The following is a 20,873-nucleotide window of genomic DNA, read 5'->3' on the forward strand; positions in this document are numbered from 1 at the left end:
TTTCACTAGTTTATTACATTTTATAGATGATAAATACAAAATGAACGGTTTTGGACATACAAGGTTTCCACCCAACAACGACGATATGCTATAAATATAAGCTGCTGGGAATTAAAAATATAATGTAGGGTTGCCTCGGATTAAAAAAAAATATTCATGGGGTGCCCTGAGACAAAAAAGTTTGAACTCCTGCCCTATGGAGACACAAAGAGCCTGCTTTGTTCCTTACAGTCTCCTGAGATTATTGGCTTAGGAATGCGAAACATACGGTACATAAAAATATCCATGAATTCAAGTCTCCATGGGGTGAGTAATTGATAAGAAAAGAAAGTCATTCCCTTTAATATGTCTGTTTTTTTTTTTACTCTGTGGGTTTTGTGAATATTGAACCACTGAAAAGTATTAAAAAGCTTGTGATTAACCAATTAAGACCTGAGGCCTTCTAAATCAGTAGTTCTCAAACTTTGTTGGTGCCAAGGAGCCCCAAAATCATATTTTTTCATGAAAGTTATTCCACATTAGTTACCATGGAGATTAAACTGTGAGGTTAACCTGCTCCGAACCAGGCTAACAGCCCAGCTTTATTAACCCATTTAGGCCTGAACACATTATTACGCAATATTTTATGCTTTAAATATTAAAAAAATAGCAGATATACAAGCTCACAGCGCGGCACCGAGTGCCACGCTGTGAGCTTGTAGATCTGCTATTTTTCAATGGTGAAAGCATTCAATAATTCTAGGCCTAAATTAAGTTAATGCAGTGACAGTCACCTACTACTGTAGGGCTATGTTTGGACTCATTTTAATTACATAACACAATAAATACAATAAGAAATAGCCTAACCAATGTAATTAATTATACTAGAAGCTGGGCCGCCCAAGTCGGCGACCTGGCCAACTCGGAACAATGTAAATAGGGAATGAATGCCCCGCCCTTTAATGCAAACCCCATTATACCTGTTTTCATAGGACCCGTTTTGACCATCTGTCTGCCTGTGTCCATTTATGCCCATATATGGAGATATCTGTATCTGTCTGTCGGCGTCCATTTTATGTCCATATATGGAGATCACTGCAGTTATATTTCTGGGTCCATTTTATGCCCATATATGCCCATATGTGGAGATATCTGTCTATCTGCGTCCATTTTATGCCCATATATGGAGATCTCTGTATCTGTCTGTCTGTGTCCCTTTTATGCCCGTATATGGAGATCTTTGTGATTCTGCGTCCATTGTATGCCCATATAAGCCATATATGGAGATATCTGTTTATCTGCGTCCATTTTATGCCCATATATGAGATCTCTGTCGATTTTTCAAACAGATGGTCAAAACGGGTCCTATGACAACAGGTATAATGGGGTTTGCATTAAAGGGGGAACCGGCACTGTGTCTCTAACACAGTCGGAGGCACAGACAGATACAGAGATCTCCATAATGGGAATAAAGGGACACAGACAAACAGATGGAGAAGGAGACAAATTTAATGCAAACCCCATTATACCTGTTGTCATAGGACCCGTTTTGACCATCTGTTTGCCTGTGTCCATTTATGCCCATATATGGAGATATCTGTATCTGTCTGTCTGCATCCATTTTATGCCCATATATGGAGATCTATGCAGAAACAGTGCCAGTTCTGGAGAATCCTGATGTCAGACATCAGAATCCGAACCTTTCGTGCTGCTTCCAGAAAATCGTGTATCGGGTCGGGTCGAGGCCGAGCACTGCACTACCTGCTGCGGTGGGGAACGCGCGTGCCGAATTTGAAATGGGGAATGAATGCCCCACCCTTTAATGCAAACCCCATGAATGCCCCACCCTTTAATGCAAACCCCAATATACCTGTTGTCATAGGACCCGTTTTGACCATCTGCTTGATGGGTTAGGGTTAGGGTTAATTTTAAAACATCAGTTCACGTAGATTCCAGTAACCAGTAAGACTCCCTAATCGGGAGATAAGCGACCGTTGGTCGCTTATCTCCACAAATAGGCCAAAAGTTTGTTTTACCAATTATTATTACACTCTATGTGAACATTTACACCAACAAATCCCAAGTACTATGCAGAACGACCCATTTCAAGTTTTTAATGTACAACAATATTTAGAAAATAGGTCTACAAGCTCACAATGCTACGCATTGTCCTCGTCCCTTATATTCCCATAGGTTATATGGAGATCTCAGTGTTTGTCAGTCCTTGTTCATTTATGCCCATATATGGACATCTCTATATCTACTGTAACAGTCCTTGTCCCTTTATGCCCATATATGGAGATCTCTTAACTGTAAGTCCTTGTCCCTTTTATGCCCATATATGGATATTCCTGATGTCATCAGTATATGAACATATATGGGCTTTCTGATATGCCCATATATGGAGATCTCTTAACTGTAAGCCCTTGTCCCTTTTATGCCCATATATGGATATCCCTGATGTCATCCGTATATGCCCATATATGGGCTTTCTAATATGCCCATATATGGAGATCTCTGTATCTCCATATATGGGTATAAAAGGATACTTCAGGTCTGACATCAGGTTTGTTTATATTGGGTTGCTAGGTTTGACATCACAAACTCCATGGGCCATCTGACCTAGAAATCTATATTTGGGCATAGATGACTCATCGTGACCTCATCATGATTTCAATCGCTATAAAAGGACTCTCAGTGACATACACTCTCCACAGATAAAGCAGTCAACCAGCCTACCAGTCAACCCATTCTTTGATTACTTTGTACAACTAGATTAACTTTTCAATGGCATCCCCACTGGAATTGACCAAAATGTACGACAGACAATGCCTGGCGATAAGGTCTGAGTCGAGGAATGCTCTCTTCCCTGGTGAGAATTGCCCCTTTATATAGGGCTTGTTTGTGTATTGTATGACATCACGCCACATCATCAGCTGTGGACTCTGTGATGTCAGAGTGATGTCAGCAGTGTGATGTCATACTGATGCGGAGATATGAGCAGGGCAAAGGTGTGACGTGTGACGTGTGACTCAGGGACGGACGGACGGACGGACGGCCGGTGGAGGTTTTGATACTAAACTGCGACCTTACGGTCGCAATAAAAGGTGATTGCCGCAGCATAATGTACACGAAACTGGTTTAAAAGAGTGATGTCAGGCACTTAACATTTCCGTAAAATTTAAATATATCATTATGACAGTTATTTTTAGTTCACTTCTACAGTCAAAGAGAAATCAGAATATAACGGCGATGTATCATCAATTTGACTTACGCTGTCAAAAACTAAACTTAAGCTGTCAAAACGAAACTAGATCGAGGTCATGAACCCACCCACGAATCTCTAAAAAAACTGACAAAAGGTGTGGAAACATACACAGAATATTAGCGATATTTCTGCACTTTGTTCTGCTTGAGTTGTTTTAATTTCAGGAAACGTGAAAACAATCCATCACTTGCGGTAAATCAAAGTTGTCAACACCCTGTCATGGACCGTCCCAAATTACCAGAAGATCAACCCATGACGAGAATCGACTCATCAACCCCTTTGATCTAAATTGTATAAGAAGCTCTGTAGTTAGAAACTCGGTGTGCAGACTTCGTGAACTGACACACTGAGTTTACTCTACTAGCCCTTACCCGTTCAAAGATATGAGCTCTGAAATGATGTGCAGTGTGTGGGTTATGGGGTGTGCACTGTGCACACAGTATATGAGGGATGGAAAGTAACTTTAACTGGTGCTTACGTGATAATATGTCGGAGCATCAATGTAAGAAATACCCGTTTCGTTTAATGGCTACAGAGATACCGTGTACCGATCTGCATGATTTTTGGACAACATCTGTAACAGGGCCAGTCACCCCCCCCACCCCCCCCTATAGTATAGATGTGCTAGTTGTTTGGACCCAGAGCTCTGTATTGCTGTATTGCTGTATTGCCATTGTTGTAAGGTTGTATCATTCTTTTCTTACATTCATTCATTTACATTAGCATAGGTTCATCAATAATTGTACACTTAGAGAATAGGAAATAAATAATTTGGAATATTGGATTATAACTCTGCCTGGACATTGTTTTATTTGGGTCCCTCTGTGTTCCTCAAATAACAGGTTCAACGAACACTTGGGTTTTATATTGTATTAACAGTTGTTGTCTGATAACTATGACATAAGGTGGACCTGACCCATTTCCTTATCAACGCCCATATATGGAGATATCTGTATCTGTCTGTCTGCATCCATTTTATGCCCATATATGGAGATCTATGCAGAAACAGTGCCAGTTCCGGAGAATCCTGATGTCAGACATCAGAATCCGAACCTTTCGTGCTGCTTCCAGAAAATCGTGTATCGGGTCGGGTCGAGGCCGAGCACTGCACTACCTGCTGCGGTGGGGAACGCGCGTGCCGAATTTGAAATAGGGAATGAATGCCCCACCCTTTAATGCAAACCCCATGAATGCCCCACCCTTTAATGCAAACCCCAATATACCTGTTGTCATAGGACCCGTTTTGACCATCTGCTTGTCTTTGTCCACTTATGCTCATATATGAAGATCTCTGCACACACAGTACCGGTTGCGGAAAACTCTGATGTCAGACATCAGCTCCGCATACGGGCATTCATTTTATTCCCATATATGGAGAACGCGCGTGCCGGTGGGACGAACGGTTCTCGAGATACGTGGATTACATACATACAGACACACTGACAGAGATTTTTTGTTGACTCGTGGCGTACGTGATGTCAGAGCCTTTTATGAAGTGATGTCACAATGAGTCAGCGCTTGCGCCGATTTCCTCCGGAACAGCCTGATGTCAACAATCAGCCCCGCATAAGGAGATTCCGAACGTTTCGGGTCGGGTCGGGCCGAGGCCCGGCACTGCACTCCGTGCCGCGGCGGGGAACTTGCGTGCCGAATCTGAAGCCGGTGGGACGAACGGTTCTTGAGATACGCGGATTACAGACAGACAGACACACACACACACACACACACACGCAGACAGAGATTTGTCGCATTTATAGATAGATTACTGAAATAGTGTGTATAGCATCTGACGGGAAAAATTATAATAGAGATTGTCCACAAATGCTTCACATATCATCTTGTTTATTCGCAATGTTCACAGATGCATCTTCTCACAGTCAATACTCAATAGCATGCTACTCTTCTCTATTATTGAAAATCACTGTAAGTCTCAACTGAGTGATTTCCTAACATTGGAATTTAGCTTCTGAGTGTTTCTCAGAAGGGACCTCAGCACCCGGTCTGCTGAAAAGCCAACAAACTGTCAAAGCATAGCCCCTTTATGCGGGAACCTACGAGGAAAATTGAGGACGTGCATGACACATCATGATGCATGTGACATGTTAAGTGCATGATACTAAATTTATGGTCCAATTCTAAGAGCAAACTCGGGAGATAATCCATACTAACTGCAATACATAGTGAAGTCATCACTTTGCTAACAGGTGAGGTAATTCACTAATGGCTAACAATCTTCGCTGGGCCAGAGCCTCTGGACAAGTTCACCTCTGGCCCAGAGGTGAACTTGTCCTTAACAGGCCTGCTTTAACCAGTGAAAAATAGCATATATACAAGCTCACAGCACGGCACCAAGTGCCGCACTGCGAGCTTGTAGATCTGCTATTTTTGAAAAAAGTGTATTTTCAAAGCGAACGTTTGTAACTAAATTTTGCTTCTGGGTGGTCCCTGGAACTAAATATTTTGAGATGGGGCTCCGTGGCCAAATAAATATCATTTTGGGGGTCCTTCACATGAAAAGGTTTGAGAACCACTGACATAGTAGTCTCTCAAGAACAGATTAACTGAGCTCCAGTTAAGTGAAAAGGACCTTTTCTTTGACAATGGCGAGCCAGATTGCTGACTTCAAAAAATCTTAGAAGGATTCAAAAGACACACTCGGGTCAAAATTCCAATTTTCACGATTTTTCAAAAATAGCAGATCTACAAGCTCGCAGCGCGGCACTCGGTGCCGCGCCGTGAGCTTGTATATCTGCTATTTTTCAGTAGTTAAAGCATTCAATAATTCTAGGCCTAAATGGGTTAGTTAACAGAAGATTATGGCCCTGTTATACAGTTATTCAGAGAGATAAATTGAAAACACACAAACTAATTATATTAGTTCGTCCAGATGAAGCATGTGTAACCATGAATCATAATTGGAGATAGATATGTCATCATCACTCTGTTATAACACTAGTGCATATTGTTGTTAAGATGTTGGTAATACCAAAGTTCTTGAGATTAGAAAAATGACTGACAACTTTTCAAGGGTGTTTTCAACTAAGTTAGCAATAAGAGTGTGATTATTCTGTAGCTTCACAAGGATGACATGCCCTTTTTTGCTGGGTATGCAAGATGAAGAGGCGCTGAATCTTGCTTAGGGCATTGAGCCTTCAATGATGATGGTTATATGTGCAGGGTCCCCACGGTCATGAAATCCCTGGAAATGTTTTGGAATTTATCAAGGGTCCTGGAAGGTCCTGGAAAAAAATAGCTATGCATTGTCTTTGGTTATTGATTGTGTTAATACCTCTGAAATGACAAATTAAACATGGTCCATTTCTGGTTCCGAGTTGCGAGGCGTTGTGAGCATGTAGATCTGCTATTTTCACCAGTAAGACTCCCTAATCGGGAGATAAGCAACCGTAGGTCTCGCTAGAAGAGGGCCATGTGAGAAATGAGGGGTGGGGTCTCCGCGTTGCCTTGGCGGACGAATACGTACCGGCCCCGGCTCTCCCGGACGCTCCTAGGCCGAGTTAGGGCATTTTATGTGAGCTGCAGTGGAGGGGGTCCTCCACTGGGGGCGCCACCACTTTTGCATCCGTTCTGGAGTACCAGGAGTGGGTGGTCCCCGGGAATTCCCCGTGAGCAGCCCCGTGGGGGTGGTCATTTGGTCATTTTTGCACATTTGGTATTTTCTTTACACCTGGGGGTCCCCCAGGGACCTGGGGGTCCCTGGAACTGCGGGGGTCCTTGGAGGTTGTAGTTTGGCAGGCAAGGAGTTTGTGTGGACATTTTGGCATGGATCGGGCCAACGGTGGCCGAGATATGAGTAGGGGGAAAGTGTGACGTGTATATGGTAATGTTTTTACACCTGGGGGTCCCCCAGGGACCTGGGGGTCCCTGGAACTCCGGGGGTCCTTGGAGGTTGTAGTTTGGCAGGCAAGGAGTTTGTGTGGAAATTTTGGCATGGATCGGGGCAACGGTTGTGGAGATATGAGCAGGGCAAAAGTGTGACTCACTGACTCACTGACTGACTGACTGACAGACAGCCCGTGGAGCTTTTGATAGTAAATGCGACCTACGGTCGCAACAATAGAACCGTGTTATACAAAATTCCTCAACCACCCACCAGGAGTGGGTGGTCCCCGGGAATTCCCCGTGAGCAGCCCCGTGGGGGTGGTCATTTGGTCATTTTTGCACATTTGGTATTTTTTTTACACCTGGGGGTCCCTGGAACTGCGGGGGTCCTTGGAGGTTGTAGTTTGGCAGGCAAGGAGTTTGTGTGGAAATTTTGGCATGGATCGGGCCAACGGTGGCCGAGATATGAGTAGGGGGAAAGTGTGACGTGTATATGGTAATGTTTTTACACCTGGGGGTCCCCCAGGGACCTGGGGGTCCCTGGAACTCCGGGGGTCCTTGGAGGTTGTAGTTTGGCAGGCAAGGAGTTTGTGTGGAAATTTTGGCATGGATCGGGGCAACGGTTGTGGAGATATGAGCAGGGCAAAAGTGTGACTCACTGACTCACTGACTGACTGACTGACTGACTGACTGACTGACTGACAGACAGACAGCCCGTGGAGCTTTTGATAGTAAATGCGACCTACGGTCGCAACAATAGAACCGTGTTATACAAAATTCCTCAACCACCCACCAGGAGTGGGTGGTCCCCGGGAATTCCCCGTGAGCAGCCCCGTGGGGGTGGTCATTTGGTCATTTTTGCACATTTGGTATTTTTTTTACACCTGGGGGTCCCCCAGGGACCTGGGGGTCCCTGGAACTGCGGGGGTCCTTGGAGGTTGTAGTTTGGCAGGCAAGGAGTTTGTGTGGAAATTTTGGCATGGATCGGGCCAACGGTGGCCGAGATATGAGTAGGGGGAAAGTGTGACGTGTATATGGTAATGTTTTTACACCTGGGGGTCCCCCAGGGACCTGGGGGTCCCTGGAACTCCGGGGGTCCTTGGAGGTTGTAGTTTGGCAGGCAAGGAGTTTGTGTGGAAATTTTGGCATGGATCGGGGCAACGGTTGTGGAGATATGAGCAGGGCAAAAGTGTGACTCACTGACTCACTGACTGACTGACTGACTGACTGACTGACAGACAGACAGACAGCCCGTGGAGCTTTTGATAGTAAATGCGACCTACGGTCGCAACAATAGAACCGTGTTATACAAAATTCCTCAACTCCAAAAAATGAGAGAGCCATTCAAAAGTGAGAGAGGCTCTCTATTCAGGAGTGGTAATTTAGCCTCAAACCTTTTGAAAAACGTTTTTTGGGACATAAACAATATGACAAATACTTTTTAAATGCATGGTGTATCACCTTTAAAGGGGTATTCCACTTTCAAAAAAACTTTTGGTCATTTTATTGTCTAATCAGGCTATTATGAACACCCTGATCAGTTTTCAATTTGCTTGATTCAATATTTAGATATTTGATGTAAATGTTATCAGGCCCTACAGGCCCAGTTCCTCTCCCCATACACACCCATTGTAACTTCAAACTCCATTTTAACCATGATAGATTAATTAAAATCACCCATTATTTTTTTCTGGTGACTCATACTACCCTCCTAATACGTGAGCAGGCCGTGTTTTATGAATAACTTTTTTCATTTATTTTTTATAATTATTTTGGAAAATGGAAAAAAATAAATACAATAAAATATTATTAAAAATAAATGAAAAAAGTGATAGAAAAAACACGGCCTGCTCACGTATTAGGAGGGTATTATGAGTCACCAGAAAAAATAACATGTGTTTTTAATGAATCTATCATGGTTAAAATGGAGTTTGAAGTTACAATGGGTGTGTGTGGGGAGAGGCCCTGGGCCTGTAGGGCCTGGTAACATTTACATCAAATATCTAAACATTGAATCAAGCTAATTAAAAACTGTTCAGGGTGTTAATAAAAGCCTGATTAAACAATAAAATGACCAAAAGTTTTTTTGAAAGTGAAATATCCCTTTAAGCTTTATTTTGTGCTTTAACTATTGAGAAATAGCAGATATACAAGCTCACAGCACGGCACTCTGCGAACTTGTAGATCTGCTATTTTTGAAAAATCGTGATTATTTGTGCAAGTCTTTGGATATTTTTGACCCGATTCCATAAATGTCTTCTAAATCCTTGTTCTAAATCAGTGGTTCTCAAACTTATACATCTCACGGACCCCGCAAAATGCCATAAACGGGCGAGGTCGCGCCATCTGTCTTGGCCATCTCTCTTAGCCATATATGGATTATGTTAGTGTGGTTCTCCTAACAGGGCATCATCTGGGATAGAATCCCTTTTATGCCCATACTGTATATGGAGATCCTTAACAGAATCCATTTCATGCCCATATATGGAGGAGATCCCTGCTCTGAGTATCTGACATGACTGTGATGTCGCCTGTTTATGTCCATATATGGAGATCCCTGCTCTGAGTATCTGACATCACTGTGATGTCACAGCGATGGGTCAGGGGAACCACAGTGTCAGGCGTTACCCGTCCAGGAGAATCAAACAAGCTGTGACGGTTCTGATAGTAAACTGCAAGCTGCGTGCGTCTAAGGGAGAGAAGCTTCGCCATGTCTTGGCCATCTGGCCAGTGTGGCACAAAGTCACAGTAATGTGGACATCAGGGATCTCCATATATGGGCATAAAAGAGATTTGGTTCCCCTGGCATCCCAGGGATCTCCATATCTCCATATATGGGCATAAAAGGGATATTTTTCCTGGCATCACAGGGATCTCCATGTATGGAAATTTGTCATAATGAGCTTTCAGACAATATCTGTTGGATCAGTAGCCCACAGTGTGTTTTGAAGACAACACAAAATGCTGGAGAATTTTGTCAGGCAATTATTTTTGAAAAATCGTGAACATTTTTGCAAGTCTTTGAATATTTTTGACCCGATTCCATACATTTCACCTAAATCCTTGTTCTAAATCAGTGGTTCTCAAACTTATACATGGACCCCCCCCCCCCCCCCCCATACTCAAGGACCCCCAAAATGATATGTATTTGGCCATGGACCCCCATCTCGAAATATTTAGTTCCAGGGATCCCCCCCCTTCCCCCCCAGATGCAAAGATTATTTTATACTTTAGCTATTGAAAAATAACAGATATACAAGCTCACAGCGCGGCTACTTTTCAATAGTTAAAGTATGAAATAATTAATGCCCCTCCATCTTGGGCCCTAGTAACTCAGTCCCACTTTTCCCCCCCTTGTGAAGCCCCTGCCCATGTGATTTCTATTCAGACACAACATGTGAGCCATTGCCTCACTGCTGGGACAGTCGGGCGTTTCGGTTGGCCTTCATCTTCTCAAGGCGCTTCACTAGGTGGTTGTTGGTCACCTCCATCTCTTCGATCTTATCCAGGGATGTACGCAGCTCTCTCTGAAGTTTCCTCTTCTCTGCTTTTAGTTCTTCTTCTATTTTCTCTGAGTTGTCTGCCGATGACTTGCACCTCAATAGCTGCCCTTCGAGCCTGTTGATGGTTTGTTTCATTGAACCCATCTCCTGTTCCGCGTTAGAAAGCTTGAACTTGTATTCACTAATCTGTCTGTTGGCAACTCTCTGCATGGGGTTGAAATGCAGGTCCGTGCCGTCCTTCGTCTTCTCCCCGTCTGTGTTGTGCACACCGTTCATCTCTGAGCGTTGCTGTCTCTCACCTTCCAGTTGCAGCTTCAACTCCCTGATCTGGGCCAACAGCTCATCCTTTTCCTCTGCCAGCTTCCGTAGCCTGGCGTCCGGTGGTCCCTCTCCTACCTCCCGGGAGACCACGGTGATTCCTGAAGATGTAAGAGGAGGCTCAGGGCTAACGTGTTTCTCTATGAGTTCATCTCTCTGGCGGATTCCCTCTTTTAACTCCTCTTGTTTGTGCTGCAGGACTTTGCATGTGTGCTTTTGTCTTTCTAGTTCCCTTGATTTGTCCTCCACATCCCTCTTCATCTCGGCCATCTGCTCCTCCGTCTTCTCTACGACGTCCTTGAGAGTGTCTACCTGGTAGATGAGGTTTGTCTCCTCGTTGTCCAGCTGTCCGTTCGATACCATGGCTTTCTGTTGCTTTTCCTCGGCTTGTGACTCCTTCTGCACTTTAAGCCCCTGCATGTATTGCCCCTCCACATCCCGAATCTGGTCCTTTAGTCTATACATATCCCTAAATTCACTCAGACTAATGTGAGGGTCGACGATGCCCCTAGTGTCTGCACTGCCCCGTCGGGAAGAGGTGCCACCCAAGGATGCCAGCGGGGCGGACGCGAGGCCTGGGGTGGCACAGTGCGAGGACGGACGGCTGTAGTCCGAACACTGCTTGTCACGTTTTTCATCCAGCTCTTTCTGTCGTTCCCTCATTCGAATATGCCGTGCCTCTGCTTGAGCTGCCCTTTTCGCTGCCAGCCTGGCCTCCGCCTCTCGGGCAATGCTACTCAAGTCGTCGGCCGAGGAACAGTCTCTAAGTGGAGTGCGCTTTCTACCGGAACCTTGTGTGGCCATGTTGAAGGTAGTTGATGTCTCTGAGTATCATCAATGGGTTCCCTTGCCTTTTTATATCGTTGGCTGCGGTGCTGGTGTCAGAGTGATGTCATTGTTAGTCAGTCATATCCATTTATGGAGTCTCAATGTTGGTCATGCCCAAATATAGAGTCTATGATGTCAGGCTTGGATGTTTAAGTTCGCTCCATATAAGGAGTTACAGAACGGGGTTAATGATGTCAGACATGGGTATGCCGGTTATCTCCAGATATGGGGATATCAGAATTGGATAGGTTATCTCCATATATGGGTTCCAGGCATCCTGAACACGGTCTAAAATATGGTCTGAAACATTCTTTACACCCACCATTGACGGCCAGTCCCCCTCTTCTAGCTAATACTATTAGCCAGCTAGCTTGGTTATCACAACTTCCCACGCAACTTAAGCCATGCCCATTTCTGCCTGCCAAAATTCTCCACCATTTTGTGTTGCCTTCAAAACACACTTTATGCTGCTGATTCAACAGATATTGTCTGAAAGCTCCTGCAAATCGTTGTGGTCATCAGCAATTCAGAAGGCCTTCTGATTGGCAATGATCCGATTTACAAGTTTGCTCGGGGGCCTGTTTTGCACGAAATGCCATAAACGGGCGAGGTTGCGCCATCTGTCTTGGCCATCCGTCTCAGCCATATGGATTCTGTTAGTGTGGTTCTCCTAACAGGGCATCATCTGGGATACAATCCCTTTAATGCCCATACATGGAGATCCCTAACATAATCCATTTTATGCCCATATATGGAGATCCCTGCTCTGAGTATCTGACATGACTGTGATGTCGCCTGTTTATGTCCATATATGGAGTTCCCTGCTCTGAGTATCTGACATCACGGTGATGTCACAGCGATGGGTCAGGGGAACCACAGTGTCAGGCGTTACCCGTCCAGACAGAAACAAACAAGCCGTGACGGTTCTGATAGTAAACTGCAAGCTACGTCTAAGGGAGAGAAGCTTCGCCATGTCTTGGCCATCTGGCCAGTGTGGCACAGAGTCACAGTGATGTGGACATCAGGGATCTCCATATATGGGCATAAAAGGGACAGAGTCTAAGTGATGTCACAGTGATGTGGACATCAGGGTTCTCCATATATGGGCATAAAAGGGATTTGGTTCCCCTGGCATCCCATGGATCTCCATATCTCCATATATGGGCATAAAAGGGATTATTTGCCTGGCATCACAGGGATCTCCATGTATGGAAATGTGTCATATGAGCTTTCAGACAATATCTGTTGGATCAGTAGCACAAAGTGTGTTTTGAAGACAACAACAAATGATGGAGAATTTTGGCAGGCAATTATTTTGGAAAAATCGTGAACATTTGTGCAAGTCTTTGAATATTTTTGACCCGATTCCATAAATTTCTTCTAAATCCTTGTTCTAAATCAGTGGTTCTCAAACGTATACATCTCAAGGACCCCCAAAATGATATGTATTTGGCCACGGACCCCCATTTCGAAATATTTAGTTCCAGGGATCCCCCCCCCCCCTTTCCCCCCAGATGCAAAGATTATTTTATACTTTAACTATTGAAAAATAACAGATATACAAGCTCACAGCGCGGCTATTTTTCAATAGTTAAAGTAAAAAATAATTAAGGCCCCTCCATCTTGGGCCCTAGTAACTCAGTCCCACTCCCCCCCCCCCCCTTGTGAAGCACCTGCCCGTGTGATTTCTATTCATGTGAGCCATTGCCTCACTGCTGGGACAGGCGGGCGTTTCGGTTGGCCTTCATCTTCTCAAGGCGCTTCACTAGGTGGTTGTTGGTCATATCACCTCCATCTCTTCGATCTTATCCAGGGATGTACGCAGGTCTCTCTGAAGTTTCCTCTTCTCTGCTTTTAGTTCGTCTTCTATTTTCTCTGAGTTGTCTGCTGATGACTTGAACCTCAATAGCTGCCCTTCGATTCTGTTGATGGTTTGTTTCATTGCACCCATCTCCTGTTCCGCATTAGAAAGCTTGAACTTGTATTCACTAATCTGTCTGTTGGCAACTCTTTGCATGGCATTGAAATGCAGGTCGGTGCCGTCCTTCGTCTTCTCCCCGTCTGTGTTGTGCTGTCTCTCACCTTCCAGTCGCAGCTTCAACTCCCTGATCTGGGCAAACAGCTCATCCTTTTCCTCTGCCAGCTTCCGTAGCCTGGCGTCCGGTGGTCCCTCTCCTACCTCCCGGGAGACCACGGTGATTCCTGAAGATATAAGAGGAGGCTCGGGGCTGACTGATGGAATTATGAATCATATTCCATATGGATAAACAGTTTCCCCAATCATAATAAAATACTCCACACACAAGAAATGATGAATGTCCACACCAGGGAATATGCGTTTTTTGTTGAAGTTTAGTCAGAGTTCAAATTACTGTACAGCAGTACAGTAGAGCAAAATCACCCATCTTTGCTTCTCTCTGAGTCCCAAAGCATAATGATTCACAGATATATGGAGTTTACAGAATACATTAGTCACATTCTGATTGGACAATTAAACATAACATGGATGGGATGTTGTTGTGACTGAGTCTCGTGGACTCAGAAGCCAAGGATGTAGAATGTTTTGGCTTTTCATTATCCCGTGTCCTGGACACTTTGACATTTCGCTGGTCAATCTTTCTGTCCCTGGAGTGGGGCAGATTCTCGTCTCGTGTATTAGTTATCAGATCAAAACATCATGGCATTGACTTTTAACACTGAGAATGATATCTATACCATATTAAACATTTTAATCTTATCAATCCCCCGTGAGATAGCATTTGAAGTGTTAAAGGGTCAAAGGATAATAAAACAACAAGGGAAGAAAACATGGGTTCAACTTTTTAAAGGTATTTGAAACAGAACATAATAATTGAACAATTTAAGTCAAAACATTTCGATAGCTTTAAGTTTTTTAAAGAGGAGAGTCAAAAGAACTGTATATTTCCAAAGGTATTTAAGTCTTTTAAAGGTATTTAAATCAGAATACAACCAAAGGTAAAAATATTTTGATAATGAAAGATAAAGGACTGTATAATTTGGAATCATTAGGGGGAGTGCGTCAAAGGGCAGTCTGAGATTAAACCAAGGATATTTTCTCTTATAATTTGGGGCCTGTAACGTTTAGTTAACATGAGTTAGAATATTTTTATGAGAGAGAGGAGAAAATCACACGTTCCTTAAAATATATTGATAGGAAAAGGAAACCTTTGATCCATCAATAACAAACATTGTCCTGTCGCACCATGACAAACTTTATCACTAAATTTAGAATCTTTCCAAAGTTTCTTCACAGCCTCACCTGGGTTGATGGTGGGGTGCACTACAGAGAGTGCATTTAATGAAAGAGAATATATATATATATATATATATATTTGACGTTTTTAATTTGTTTGGTGAAGTCGCTTCACCTGAGATTGACGAATGTAGAATTTTGAAAATTTGATTAGTGTGGTGGAGCGTCATGGTCCATTCCTTGCTTGACGATATGTCCCAGCCAGGGTGGACCTTTTTTGACTCCACAACAGTAAGGTATAGGACCTCTGTCCTCATCATTTCAGTAAGGTTTTATACACTTAATATGACAGTATTTAACATTTCCAGGACGAGGCTATGAGATCTTATCAAAAGAAGAGAGTTGCATTTTGGGACAAGACAACTGTAAGTATTAACAAAAATGATATAGGAACTCAGGTGACTTGAATCCTCGTACTCACGAAAAATGATCCTTCCTCACAGATCATGGGAAGAGATATGGACCGTCTATCAAATAGATAAGTCTGAAAAATAGAATAAACATCAGAATTACATGGAAGTTAAGACCATTGTGTGTATTTAGGTATAGACATGTTTGATTTGTTTTAGATATACATCACCAAGGGACACCATTTGTGTCAAATTGTATTAAGTTTGTTCTGTTAGGGGTAAACAGATTTAAACATGATTAAGCAAAGTGAAATATATATATATTCTGAAATAAAATGAGATGAAAACAAAATGAAATATGTAAATATGAAATCAGAAAATGAAATATGAATTCAGAAAATAAAATATGAATTCAGAAAATGAAATATGAATTCAGAAAATGAAATTCTCCAAACACATTCCCTCCCGTTTGCCACAGCCAAAAATATTGGGTGTGACAAAAATTGTTTTGTTTGGAGGATAATTGATGGTACCGAGGTACAGTAGGGTACCGAGGTACAGTAAAGGACAATGACTCTGCTCACTGTCAGAGTTAGAGTGAGCTTCCAGGCCTGTGAGGGGGGAAGTGTACCATACAATAGTTAGCGAGGCCTGTTTAAAGCCTCTCTAACCAGAAAATGAATGAAACTTTAAAGAAATAAAAATAAGAAAAATTAAATAGAAACACATAACATAATCATAATGTCATTATTATTATTATTATTTTTTTTTTTAATGTGTAATCCCGTATAAGCCCAGTAGGGTTGTAATAATTGTGGAATTTGACTGGGAAGGTTTGAATGGGGCCCAGCCATCTAAATTGTTTTTTGGAACCGTCTCAGCCTGCTTTTACTCAAGTAAAGAGGATAAAGTATTACCAAAAATAAACCAACATGAGAAATTAAAGGTTGAGTAAAGCAGGGCTAGGCCTCTTCCATCCTTAACCCATACTGCAGTTTATGTGTTAAGAATGGTAAAAGTAAATGTTTTTGGTTCATGTCCATAAGATGTGGTTTAAAAGAACAGGATTACTAAATAATAAATCTCACACACACAGACCCTCTGACCTTGAAGGCCTGTCTTCTAGCAGACTATCAGTTGTTTTAGAAAGGAATGAAAGCAAGTCAGTTGTTTACACGTTCTCTGCAAGAGGAACGGTTTTCACGACAAAACAGTAGGACAGGAGAAAATGGGTTATAATAAAATAAACAGTCATGAAATTAAACTGGCTAAAATAAAATTGAAATAAAACCGTCAGTCCGTCAAGTTGAGTGTCAGTCAAGTTGGTTAGCGAGTTAGTGGAGTTCCTTCCACGATACCTGTCTATCCAGGTCGAGTCCGTCCTGTCCCCTAAAATGAAATAAATAAAGTAAAAATAATCCCTACCACATTGGTGAAAAAGAATTAATACATTAGGGAGAAAAAAAATTATTAAGACGTTAGGGGCATCATATATAAACATTCAAATAAACCCAAGCGTTGGTTGTTATCAGTACGAGTGTAGTCATACCAAGAGTGAATGAGATCCCTTTTCATAGAGAGAGAGAGAGACAGTCATATGTGTAAATAATTCCTAGTTTTGCAAACCAGGCAAGTGAGTTAGAACACAAACAAAACAAAAGGAAGTGAGACCCCTTTTTCGAGAGAGAGCGAGGTCACACACAGAATAAAAATGCAGAGAACCTACTTGTTGTGGCCTCTCAAAATAAAATCAGGAAAATGAGATAAAAACAGATTATCGAGCCATTCCAGCAATCCCCTCATAGTGAAAATAACACATAGGCCGTGCCAGCCTATAAGCAGCGTAAGCAGCTCAGAGTCAAAATGCTGAGAAGCGACTTGTGGCTTCTCAAAATAAGATCCCCTCATAGTTTTTTTCAAAATAAAACAATAATAATCCATAAACCAAAATGTAAGCATCGGGCAAGCGAGCGCGGGCAAGCGTGAGCGCGAGCGAGCCAGCAGCATAAGCGAGATAAGCACAGAACACATGAATCATGTTGCTCCGCTCACTTCACCTTGGTGAGGTTTTTTTCTTTTCCTTCTTTCATAATAGACAGGCCAAAATGTAACCACGGGAGGAAAATGGGATTAGAGAGGATTAGACAGACAATATATATCATACATTTAACACTAATAAAAGGGTTTGTCAGTCAGAACTTGATTTCTTTTTTTTTTTTCAGAAGTCGTACTTAGTCAAAAGTAAACAAAATATAGTACCATTATCTCGGGGTGTCCCCAGGGTCAAAAGAGTGTTTGTTCTTTTCGGGACATTGTAATCCATGAAAGTCACGTAGCAGATCGACAAGCTCACAACGCGTCCCATCGCGTTGTGAGTGGAAGGCAGTGCCAGCCAGGTTCGGCTGGGGGGGGCCTTGTCAAGCCCGTCAGCATCTGAAAACACTGTTTGCGTTCTCGGTTCCTTCCTAATGAGGTTTGAGTGGTATCCAGCAACACATCCAGTGGCAATAATGTCTGATTTCTCCACAGCTCCGCACATATGTTCCAGGAAAAGTTTTAGGTATTGCTGGTAAATGGGAGTTCCCGATGATCTTCCAGAGTGATGTGAGGTCCGGGTTAAAAAAAAAAAAGTTCTGGGTTTAGATTGTAACATCTCATCCGTGTGTGTCCAGGATTTACACGATAAAAACACTGCTTCTCGGAGCAGGGGCTTTTTTAGCTTGAATGGTCATGTTTCTTAAAAATGTTCTTGGGAGCGTTGAGATAAAAAGCTCCTGTATTCAACATCTCAGAGTCGCCTGAGATGGAAATAAAAAAATAAATAAAATAAGATAAGACTGAGACGAAAACGAAGACGTGTAAGCGTAAAGCATGAAGATTTCCGTCAGAACGTTCTGTTCTGGAACATAAAGGAAATCTACCAATTAAAATAACCACGCTATTTCTTATGTGATTAAGTAGCTGGAAACAGCTATTATTGATAAAATAACCACGCGATTTGTTATGTGGTTAAGTGGCTGGGTTATGCACTGGCCAAGAGATTCTCCCTTCAGAACAATTGCTTTTGTTCTGGGTACACTAAACAAAATCGTGTAAAGATTTCCTTCAGGACAGAAATAACTTTCGTCCTGGCAACACTAAACTGGAGTCTCGTGCTAAATAACACCAACTAATAATATGGACAAGCATGAATCTGTGACCAACAGTCTGCTATGTCCTCAGAACAGGAAACCGCAGTCCCTATTCTGTTACTCAAACGTGCAACGAAAAGCGATAAAACAATAGACTACAAAACATTAAACAATAAAAATGCAGCTGTGTTAAGAGCTAGCTAGACTCTTAAGACAGCAGGTATAAACGTATGACCTGGGTTCTGTTGAATTAGGACAGTGTGTGAGAATGAAGCCCGCCTCTCAAGTCTCTGTGAGAGAAACTGTCTGTGTCCGGTCCCTGGTGTGGAACGCTGTGCCAGAGCCAACCCTGGCTGCCTCCATTTCGGCTTTCTTCAGACCGTTGTGAGATTTTATCGATATGTTGATGTGGGAGAGAGTCATCATATCCGAATTCCTTTCTCCATATGGGCAAAAATGGTGCAATTGTGGGGCACCTAGAAACAACCGGTTTCATTTCCTCATTGTCTATCTTAGCCATTAAAGCTGTTATCAGTTCATTCCCCAAGCTTTGAAGAGACGCTTCAATTCAAAGGTGTTGTTCCGTTTGTAAAAAGGTTGTTTAGATTTCGGCAGGTGTTTTCTGCCTTCCTGTGCCGCGCTCAGGAGGAAAAAACGTGGAGGGAGTCCTTTCAGTGTTACTCCGTGGGAGTCAGGGGAAACGTCTGATAATATCCTCGGCTGGTTGTTACTAGCAGAGATGAACGAAGTGGGATTCCAAAACAAACTGTCCAGCTGTATCGAATCCATAAACGTCAAATCAGTAGAAATCCGTAACTGGTTCTAGCAGCGGAGAAGACAAAATGAGTCCAACAATGTTGAGTCCCCAATATCTCCTCGGAGCTAATCCGGCAATCGAATGGGCCATTTGATGGAATTATGAATCATATTCCATATGGATAAACAGTTTCCCCAATCATAATAAAATACTCCACACACAAGAAATGATGAATGTCCACACCAGGGAATATGCGTTTTTTGTTGAAGTTTAGTCAGAGTTCAAATTACTGTACAGCAGTACAGTAGAGCAAAATCACCCATCTTTGCTTCTCTCTGAGTCCCAAAGCATAATGATTCACAGATATATGGAGTTTACAGAATACATTAGTCACATTCTGATTGGACAATTAAACATAACATGGATGGGATGTTGTTGTGACTGAGTCTCGTGGACTCAGAAGCCAAGGATGTAGAATGTTTTGGCTTTTCATTATCCCGTGTCCTGGACACTTTGACATTTCGCTGGTCAATCTTTCTGTCCCTGGAGTGGGGCAGATTCTCGTCTCGTGTATTAGTTATCAGATCAAAACATCATGGCATTGACTTTTAACACTGAGAATGATATCTATACCATATTAAACATTTTAATCTTATCACTGACGTCCCTGTTTGGCGTACCTTCTGGGATGACGACCAGGCCCTGTTTCTCTATGAGTTCATCTCTCTGGCCTCTTTTAACTCCTCTTGTTTGTGCTGCAGGACTTTGCATGTGTGCTTTTGTCTTTCTAGTTCCCTTGATTTGTCCTCCACCTCCCTCTTCATCTCGGCCATTTGCTCCTCCGTCTTCTCTACGACGTCCTTGAGAGTGTCTACCTGGTAGATGAGGTTTGTCTCCTCGTTGTCCAGCTGTCCGTTCGATACCATGGCTTTCTTGTGCTTTTCCTCGGCTTGTGACTCCTTCTGCACTTTAAGCCCCTGCATGTATTGCCCCTCCACATCCCGAATCTGGTCCTTTATTTTATACATATCCCTAAGTTCTCTCAGACTAATGTGAGGGTCGACGATGCCCCTAGTGTCTGCACTGCCCCGTCGGGAAGAGGTGCCACCCAAGGATGCCAGCGGGGCTGACGCGAGGCCTGGGGTGGCACAGCGCGAGGACGGGCGGCTGTAGTCTGAACACTGCTTGTCACGTTTTTCATCCAGCTCTTTCTGTCGCCTTTCAAGTTCCCTCATTCGAATATGCCGTGCCTCTGCTTGAGCTGCCCTTTTCGCTGCTAGCCTGGCCTCCGCCTCTCGGGCAATGCTACTCAAGTCCTCGGCCGAGGAACAGTCTCTAAGTGGAGTGCGCTTTCTACTGGAACCTTGTGTGGCCATGTTGAAGGTAGTTGATGTCTCTGAGTATCATCGATGGGTTCCCTTACCTTTTTATATCGTTGGCTGCGGTGCTGGTGTCAGAGTGATGTCACTGTTAGTCAGTCATATTCATTTATGGAGTCTCAATGTTGGTCATGCCCAAATATAGAGTCTATGATGTCAGGCTTGGATGTTTAAGTTTGCTCCATATAAGGAGTTACAGAACGGGGTTAATGATGTCAGACATGCATATGTCGGTTATCTCCAGAT

General features: G+C 43.1%; 1 protein-coding gene and 1 pseudogene across 2 annotated transcripts; both read right to left on the minus strand.

The window, feature by feature from the left end:
* Positions 1-10,497: 10,497 nt before the first annotated feature.
* On the minus strand, positions 10,498-11,712 carry LOC308295047 (leucine-rich repeat flightless-interacting protein 2-like; the record flags this gene model as incomplete). The annotated part of the gene is made up of 1 exon (XM_080737988.1): positions 10,498-11,712. The coding sequence occupies one exon, from the start codon at positions 11,710-11,712 to the stop codon at positions 10,498-10,500; it is 1,215 nt and encodes a 404-aa protein (XP_080594114.1).
* Positions 11,713-13,445: 1,733 nt separating this feature from the next.
* On the minus strand, positions 13,446-20,624 carry LOC308295046 (leucine-rich repeat flightless-interacting protein 2-like; annotated as a pseudogene). The gene is made up of 2 exons: positions 19,908-20,624; positions 13,446-13,968 (listed from the first exon to the last, which is right to left on the minus strand). The product of its transcript is annotated as a leucine-rich repeat flightless-interacting protein 2-like (transcript).
* Between the last annotated feature and the right edge of the window lie 249 nt (positions 20,625-20,873).

Source organism: Nannobrachium achirus, assembly GCF_963921795.1.
Source record: "Nannobrachium achirus genome assembly, chromosome: 12".
Classification (NCBI taxonomy): domain Eukaryota; kingdom Metazoa; phylum Chordata; class Actinopteri; order Myctophiformes; family Myctophidae; genus Nannobrachium; species Nannobrachium achirus.